Below are 9,054 nucleotides of genomic sequence, written 5' to 3' on the forward strand. Positions count from 1 at the left end.
CTCTTCCGACACAACTATTGCAGGTTTAATGAGCATGTCAACTTCCTCTACAAGTGCAGTGCCTTCCCTTCCAGTTGCTGAAGAGTCATCTAGCAATTTAAGCAGTGTGGAGATGTTGCAGGGCGAGCGTTGGCTGTCCTCCCAACCTCCTTTTAAACTAGAACCTACTCAGGGTCATCGGACTAGTGAGAATTTAGCACTTATAGGAGTTGACCATTCCTTGCAACAGGATGGTTCAAACACGTTTATTTCCCAGAAGCAGAGTAGTAAGAGTGTGCCATCAGCTAAAGTATCCCTGAAAGAATACCGTGCAAAGCATGCAGAGGAGTTGGCTGCCCAGAAGAGGCAGCTGGAGAACATGGAGGCCAATGTGAAATCACAGTATGCGTATGCTGCACAGAATCTCCTTTCTCACCATGACAGCCATTCTTCCGTTATTCTGAAGATGCCCATGGAGGGCTCAGAAAACCCTGAACGGAATTTTCTGGAAAAGGGTGATAAAACAGCTCTCAAAATGCGAATCCCAGTGGCAGGTGGAGATAAAGCTGCCTCTTCAAAACCAGAAGAGATAAAAATGCGCATTAAAGTTCATACTGCAGCTGACAAACACAATTCTGTAGAAGACAGTGTCACAAAGAGCCGAGAGCACAAAGAAAAGCACAAGACTCATCCTTCTAATCATCACCATCATAATCACCATTCACACAAGCACTCTCACTCACAGCTTCCAGCTGGTACTGGGAACAAACGTCCAGGTGATCCAAAACATAGCAGTCAGACCAGCACCGTAGCCCACAAAACCTATAGCTTGTCCAGTTCTTTTTCTTCTTCCAGTTCTACTCGTAAAAGGCCCCCTCCTGAAGAAACTGGAGGGGCAGTGTTTGATCATCCAGCCAAGATTGCCAAGAGTACTAAATCTTCCATAAATTTCCCTTTCCCTCCCCTCCCTACAATGGCCCAGTTGCCTGGGCATAGCTCAGACACAAGTGGCCTTCCCTTTTCACAGCCTAGCTGTAAAACTCGAGTTCCTCATGGGAAACTGGATAAAGGTCCCACTGGGGCCAATGGTCACAACACAACTCAGACAATAGACTATCAAGATACTGTGAATATGCTTCATTCCCTGCTCAGTGCCCAGGGTGTTCAGCCCACTCAGCCCCCTGCTTTTGAATTTGTTCATTCTTATGGTGAATATCTGAATCCACGGGGTGGTGGAATCTCCTCCAGATCTGCCAATACAGACAAACCCAGGCCACCACCTCTACCATCAGAACCTCCTCCACCACTGCCACCCCTTCCTAAGTGAAAAAACAAGAAGAGGAGAAAAAAATTGTTTAAAAAAACATCCCCCACTTCCTCTCTTTTTTGACTACTGATTCTGGACTAAGAAAATTACTTCCCTTATGAAATACTCATCCTTCTTGGACTAGGGAATAAATTGATACTGGGATGTAGGTGGGAGGGTAGTGGAGGGTCTTGGTTATTATATCCGCTGCCTCATACATTTAACTATTTTATTACAATTTTTACTGGTATCAAGAGTTGGGAATGTGTTGAAGCTGTGAAGGATTAAGAACACTTTTTCTATTCTTAGCCCCTCCACCTCCTAATTAGGTTGATTGGAGTTGATGTCTTCCCTCTTCTTGCCAGAACTGAAACATGGAAGGTTTGTTTTATCAGTGTGGATCTTTTTGATATTTAATATATCAGAAGAGTGGAAGTATTTAAACGTCAAAATCTTTTCAGAGACTTTAAAAAAATAATTTAAAGAGAGTAAGTTATCTTTTCAGTTTTTTTTTTTTTTTTTTACATATAATTGGGGAAGGGATAGGGATTTTGCTGTGTGTATGAGATACATAGCAGTGACTCCTGGGGGGGTTGGGATTGGAGGGTGGGAATGTGTGTAGGGTGGGTGGGAACGTAGGCTTTTGGCTGAGTTCTGAAATAGGCTCTGACCACTTGAAGTGTTGAGTCCTTTAAGTTTATATGTAAATGTGGGCATGTATGTTTTTTACAGGTGTGTGTGCGTGTGCGTGTGCGTGCAAGAATCATGTTTTATCTTTCCCTCCTGGTCCTTTACCATTTTCACTTCCCCAGTCTACTAGAGGGAACATGGTTGGTCTTGAGAACATGAAGGAAGAGGCATGCATTTGACTCTGTATTTTCCCCTTTCCTTATGTTGTAATTCAGTAGTAGCTCTAATTTCTCCTTTGGACATCCTCAGCCAATGGCCTGACTCTTAACTCCATTATGAAAACTTCCTTCTTACCCTCTGTCCCCTTTTTTTGTTTTGATGCAGAACAGAGTTGGGGTTGATGAAGAGGGCTTGGAGAGCAAGGCCATTTTCTGCCCTACAGAATTGGGTGTGGCTTTCAAGTTGGGCTCTGGGAAAGTGTTCAAACGAGAGCAATGATTAAGGGTCTCTGAAGGCAAGGGGGGAATGTGCTATTTCCTTCCTGTGAAAGCCCAGACTGTGTGAATAGTTCTGGGAGAAGTCATGGACCTGGAGGATACTAAAAACAATGAAATAGTGATTTGGAATTTTTATGACATTGTATTTTTAAATTACATTATGAATGTAAGACTTGCTTTTTTATTTGTGTGTTTGAAGGGAAGCAGATGCATTCTCAAGTTTTTGCAGCCTATATGACTTCAGAGGTTGGAGATTGTGGTTTTTAACAGTACTGGTTTCACAAGAGTGAGCAGGTCTCACCAGTAGATACATTTCAGTTATCCATCTTTGGTGGCTTAGAGTCTGGACTGGTTTTTAAAATTTTTAAGATTCCTTTAAAAATCAGGTCAGGAGTCCTGTTACGGGACCTGATGATCCCACATACTAAGAGTGAACATTTTTGATGTGGAAAGTAATCTTTCACAAAATCTGACTGCAAAGAATTTTAAACCAAACTGTCTACCTGAAAATACCACCTAGCCACAGGTCATTTGATGTGATACTCTCTTTGTATTCATGGCATTTTTTTTTTTGCTATGGAAAATATGGTGCAATTTGGACTTGTCCTCTTTTAATGCAGCTTTCATCATGCCAGGTAGCCTTTAGGAAGACATTGAATTCTTCTTTGGTAGTAATAGAGGGACAGGAGTTGTACATGTGCTGCTGCTTGCCAGGAACAGGTTGGGGAGAAAACTGAGGCAGTTGATGATGTCCTTTCCTAAAATAAGAATGTATTTGCAGGCAGGAGTAAACCTTAACTGAAGGTGAATTAGTTTCCTGTATCTCTGTGTGTTTGGACTGTCTAGTGTGCTTGCCATTGCTGTGCAAAGTAAGGAGCTCTCTGCTGACCTGTAAACTGGTAATACTACTATCCTTGGAATGTTACTTCATTTTCGTAGGTGACATTTTCTTCTTTCTTCTTGATACTTTCCTGTGTTGTACCAGATAATTGGTAGACGTGTGGCTGTGTTTTCTAAAAGTTAGGCTTGCTATTTGTTTAAATTTTGTTTGGTAGAGTCTGCTTCCTTTCCTGGGAATATGCCATTTAGTTTGCATTTGTATCTTTGTCAGATTGGTGATCACTAATTGTGAAATGTCTTTTCCAGCTTTTAACTATTCTCATCAAGTGTCACATAATTTTCTAATCCTACATACGTCCTAACCACAGAGGCGAATACTCACTTGGCCTCATCGCAGTTCTCTATGTATGTGCAGTTAGGTTCCTTAGAACTTCGTTAGGAGTAAGCTATAAAAAAGTGCTTTCTATGGCCCAAAAGCTGCTTTATGCTTTGTAGTCTGGGTTTTGTACTAGTAGATTATTGTCGATGCAAGCCAGTTTAGAGACTTTTCTGTATTAATGCCTGCTGATACTGTAGATAGCTACAGTGTCTGCTTTAAGATCTGTGCATATGTCATGAACCTCCTTTAGAGTTCTTTGTGAAGCTGCTGCATTGTCTTTGGGTTAGGATATGTGCCTGTCAACTAACATGCATATTATCCAAATTCCATAAACTTAGTAAGGTTTCTAAGGGTTATGTGGTTTATGAGTCCTGTGTGTCTCCCCTACCCTCACATCTTCAAAAAGTGAGATATGGGATTTATACATCCGAAGTTAGTTTAGTAAACATGTTTTTTTATTCTTCCTTTAACCTAGACTGTCAAGGATAAGCGATGGTAATAAGCAGGCCTGGAGCCTCAAGTTCTGTAAATCTCATTCCTAAAACTGCTTGACTTTCATGTTGTCAGGAACAAGTACCTGTGGATTGTCCTTAGGGCTTTTAATCAGATTCCTGTGTTGCTTTTAGCTGAATCTAGTGAAGCATTAATCTAAAGCCAAATTGGTTTCCTGCAGTATCAGTTACACTTTTTGGGCTTAGGAACTCTACTTAGTGTTAGTTCAGTCTTAGTCATAAATCAGTGTATTTCCCTATCAGAGACACTTAGCTTCTTTATCCTTTTTGAAAAATAATTTTAGTGTTTTGATTTTGTGTATCGTACATAATTCTGTATTACTGGCTTCACCAGTGTTTATATAAAAATGTTAAATCTCCATTGCGAACAGTAGTAGACTGGGATATAGAAATAAAATCATGGTAACATCACTGCTGGGTTTCCTTAATTAAGCCCATTGCTACTAATTTCCCCCCTTTTCAAAGTGTATAGCCCCCATAACTTGCTGTAGACAAAAGCAATAAGAGGGATGCTATTTATCTCACTCTGGTCGGATATTACTCATGTCTGTGTTTCCCTTATTTTGGGAACTGATTTTTTTTTTTTTTGAGCAGATTTTTCTTTTGTTATTTTGATACATTTAATGCTAGGAAAAGGGAGACTAGAATATCTTGAAGTTGGAATATAAATATTTGAGCTTGGAGAATTTAAGCTGTCTGTGCAGCCCATCAGATGGTAAGAAATAGCCCTCTGCAGTCCCATTAAATTTTGAGTGACTTTGTTACCGCCCACAATATTTTATGTCGCTGCTTATTAACACTCAGATTTTAACTGATTGCTTGCTCCTGATGGTTTAGGAAGTGTTCATGCTGCACCACATAGTCAAGTTTTGCCTTTTTATCCCTTTGTGGATGTGAGTTTGCAACATGCCAGGTGCTGTAATCCTACTTGATAGAGTGGTCTGGAATGAGAATTATTTTTTAAATAGAGAGCTATCCATTTTAGTGTTTCTAAAGTTTTCATATGAATTTGGCATTGGAAAAGAGAAAGAAAGAAAGAGAATGTTTGCTAAAAAGCAATATCTGTTCTTCTGCCTTGTGAATGTATTCCTGGCTGAATGAAGAGACTCTTGGGCTTTGTGTTAACACTTTAAGCATGGAGAGGAATGCTTGACAGCATGCTAATCGAAGCCAGAGCAAGTGTGTCTCCATCAGGTAATCAGGAAGTCATCGGTTGAAAGCCTAGGAACTGATTAGTTGTTGATTATAGTGGAATTGGTTATAAGGTGGAAGTGCTGGCTAGCTTAAGCACCCAAAGAAAAAATGCCGCAGTCTAATTTAGTGTTAACCTAGGTTTTTTAATTTGAGACTGACCTTTTTCCCACCCTACTTCACACCTAAAACTGTCTGTTTACTTACCAGACCAAAGAGCAAAAAGGACAAAAAATAAATAAATAAAAAACACTTTACCAATCTTTGTCACTCAGGTACAATTTTGTGGTGTGATTTTTGTTTATTTTCTTTATTGCTCTTAAGAGTCCTTTGTCAGCATATTCTGCCATTGGCTCTGTCCTCCTTGGGGCATCTCTGTTCTGGATGGTACCCTGGGGTCTCTACTACTGTTATGTGAATGAAGGGGTGTAAGTGACCGTTACAGTAAGGGCTCTTTGTAAAAAATAAAAAACTTTAAAAAAAATTTAAAAAGTATGTTGTATACATTTTATAGTCTGGCTATCAGTTTGATATCTTGCTGTCAAGTATGTTTCTCAATCTGTATTTATCCATCTCATCAATAAATGTTAATGATAAACACTCATTTGAATGTTATGTTTACTGTGCCTTCAAATTAGTTCTTAGTCATAACCTGTCATTTTATTGATAGGATTACAACTGTGCTTCCATTTTGATACTCTTTTTTTGCAGGGGGTGGTTAGATTTTTGCCATAGGGTATGTTCACTTGCTTCAGAGACAGGAAGACAGAAAGTGAGAAATCACCTCCTGGGGGGATGGCCATGCCACAGTCCCTTCTCCTCCATTGTCCTCTCAGGAGTTTGGGCACACATGCACAGGTGCTTGGTGTGAGTTTTAAGCCACCGGGTCTGAAACTCAAACTGAGGTCAACTACATGGGAGTCCAGTGACATAACCATTACGCCATCTACTGGTCCCAGAAGTGTGTGTTTTATTATGGAAGGGCCTGTGGTAGTTGAGTCCACTGGAAAGACCTAAAAATTCGTCATCACAATGAATCTGGTAGTTAAAATATGCTGTAGTTGAGGGAAAAAACCCTATTGTATGTATACCTGGAAGAATAAATTGTACGCGCAGAAAATTATCGCTGCTTATCTAGCAAGCACTATCAACATGATTCATAATTGTAAACTTGGATCTTTGAAAAATTAATGTTAATATCAACAGTAATGCATTTAAATATGTTCTGAAGATGGAAATTCACTTTTTTGAGAGATCTTTGCTATAGTGCACATGTGTTTGCCAGAGAGAAAGAGAGAGAGACAGAAAGTGAGAAATCACTACCCGGGGGATGGTCATGCCACAATTCCTTCTCCATTCTCTTGGGATTTTGGGCATGCATGTACATGCTCCTGGTGTGAGTTTTAAGTTGCCCAGTCAGGGACTCAAACCATAGTTCACCACATGGGAGTCCAGCAATGTAATCATACATCATCTGCTGGTCCCTGAAAATTCACATTCTTGATGGTAACTGAAAAAATTGATAGTAAATACCCTTATTGATTATGAATACCTTTATCTGGAGACATAATTATATATACAAAGTTAATCTTGTAAGTTACACACTTGAAGGGGGAGAACTTATAAAAGTACTCCATACTTAGAACACAATATTAGCAATAGTTATAGTTGAAAAGCTTTAAGAGAGGGCTGGTCCTGTGGCCTAGTGATTAAGAGAGCTGGATGCCACATGACTAACTTACCTATATTGAATCCCACCCCTGGCAGCTTGAAAAACATGCTCAATGGCTGTGCATGTTAATAAATATTGGCTGAATCACCGGCTTTGTGATGATATGGTGAGAGCTTGTGAAAGTTCTTTTCTTTTTTTTTTTTTTTGGAGAGATTATTTTCACTGTAGGGCGCGTGCGCTCGCCAGACAGAGAGAGACATAGAGACAGAAAGTGAGAAATCACCCCCCAGGGGGGATGGTCACGCCGCAATCCCTTCTCCATTCTCCTCTCGGGATCCTGGGCACGCACGCACACGCGCCCGGCGTGAGTTTTAAGCCACCGGGTCCGGGACACGAACCGCGGTCGACTACGTGGGAGTCCAGTGACATAGCCATTACGCTAACTGCTGGTTCCCGTGAAAGTTCTTTTCTGACACAAAGATTTTCTCTTTTAAGAAATCTTAACTCACTTGCCTTATAGAATCAGCTTGCACTGCTCCAATCTTTTTACTCACCTTTAGGATTAGGCCCCCAAACTCCAAATTTTAAAAAATTCTATTTAAGAATTTATTTTTCCCAGTCTATTTCATTTTATTTATTTACATTCATTCACTGTACGTTAATACAGTGTACAGAAGAGATTTTCCATCCAGGATACACTGTATATTGGCTCAGTCAAGGATATTACCATACATGTTATTGTCAACAAATAATTTTCCATTTCTTGTTTCTCCCCCCCTCCCTCTTCTTGATTCCCTACCTCTCAGCCTCTGCCATTTCTGACCCTCCTCCCACACTGTCTCTGGTATCTACAGTTGTTTTCAATGCCTTTCACCCCCATTTTATTGATTCACTAAAGATGTTTTTTTTTTAACCCTCGTACTATTTTTTATTGTATTTATTTATTTACATGTTTTTCTCTGCTACCATAATGTAAATTTCTTGAGGGCAGAAATGTATCTTCTTAAATATGTCCTATAAACTTAATAAATGTTGAACAAATCGATACAAAACAATGATCATCAAATTATGTAAGCAATCATCTAAACATCTGATTTATAAAAAATGCAATGAGTTTAAAAAATAAAAAGATACAAGTTTTTAAATAAAACAAACATTTTCAAAACAGCATTGAAAAGTAAGTGTACTTGACCATACTCAGCTCATTACACAGCACATAGGCGGACAGAATAATAATTCATGACAAACAGCATGTTTAATGAACTGGCAACAGAGATATTTGGTCAAAGAAAGGCAGAGGAACTTTGTCCTTTAAGAATTAGAACCGAGGGGCTCTGTAATCATCTGGCGTCCGCTCAATGTTGTATCTATGGTTAGAAATGTTCATGATAGGGGAACCAGCAGTTAGCATAATGGCTATGTCGCTGGACCCCCAAGTAGTCAACCATGGTTCGCGTCTCGGACCGGTGGCTTAAATCTCACGCTGGGCGCGTGTGCGTGCGTGCCCAAGATCCCGAGAGGAGAATGGAGGAGAAGGGATTGCGGCGTGACCATCCCCCCTGGGCGGTGATTTCTCGCTTTCTGTCTCTCCGTCTCTCTCTGTCTGTCTGGCGAGTGCACGCGCCCTATAGCGAAAACCTCTCCAAAAAAAAAAAAATGTTCATGATAGGAACTCCTGGATCTTCCGGATTCTTCGTTTAAGGTCTTGGTCAACTGTGGCCACGATGTAACACTTGTGCTGAGTTACTCTCTGTACTAAGCAGTCATCTGCATAGGTTCCTTTATGTGTGCATGGTAATCATTCAAATCTTGGATCCTTAGCGATCCTTAGAACCACTCGATACTTTTGTACCAATTTTTCAATTTCAGCCATTACACAGTCAGTTATACAAGCGATACACTTGGCATACAGACAGTCCATCATCGACTGCACTAAGTCCAGTTTGGCTTTAATGGAAAAGTTGATAAAGTTGGTATCAACCAGGATGTGGTAAGGTGGACCCAGCTGTGTATTATATTGAAAGAATAAGCAGGAAGGGTGTTGGGGG

At 40.2% G+C, this 9,054-nt stretch overlaps 1 protein-coding gene across 1 annotated transcript in view; it reads left to right on the forward strand.

The window, feature by feature from the left end:
* CCNT1 (cyclin T1) overlaps positions 1-1,306 on the forward strand; it is a 28,046-nt gene extending 26,740 nt beyond the window's left edge. The window contains 1 exon segment of the mRNA NM_001287376.1: positions 1-1,306. This exon segment is cut by the window's left edge and continues 113 nt beyond it. Coding sequence (NP_001274305.1) covers positions 1-1,306 — 1,306 coding nt within the window.
* The last annotated feature ends 7,748 nt before the right edge of the window (positions 1,307-9,054 follow it).

This window comes from Tupaia chinensis, unplaced genomic scaffold (assembly GCF_000334495.1).
Source record: "Tupaia chinensis unplaced genomic scaffold, TupChi_1.0 Scaffold145652_1, whole genome shotgun sequence".
In the NCBI taxonomy this organism is placed as follows: Eukaryota; Metazoa; Chordata; class Mammalia; order Scandentia; family Tupaiidae; genus Tupaia; species Tupaia belangeri.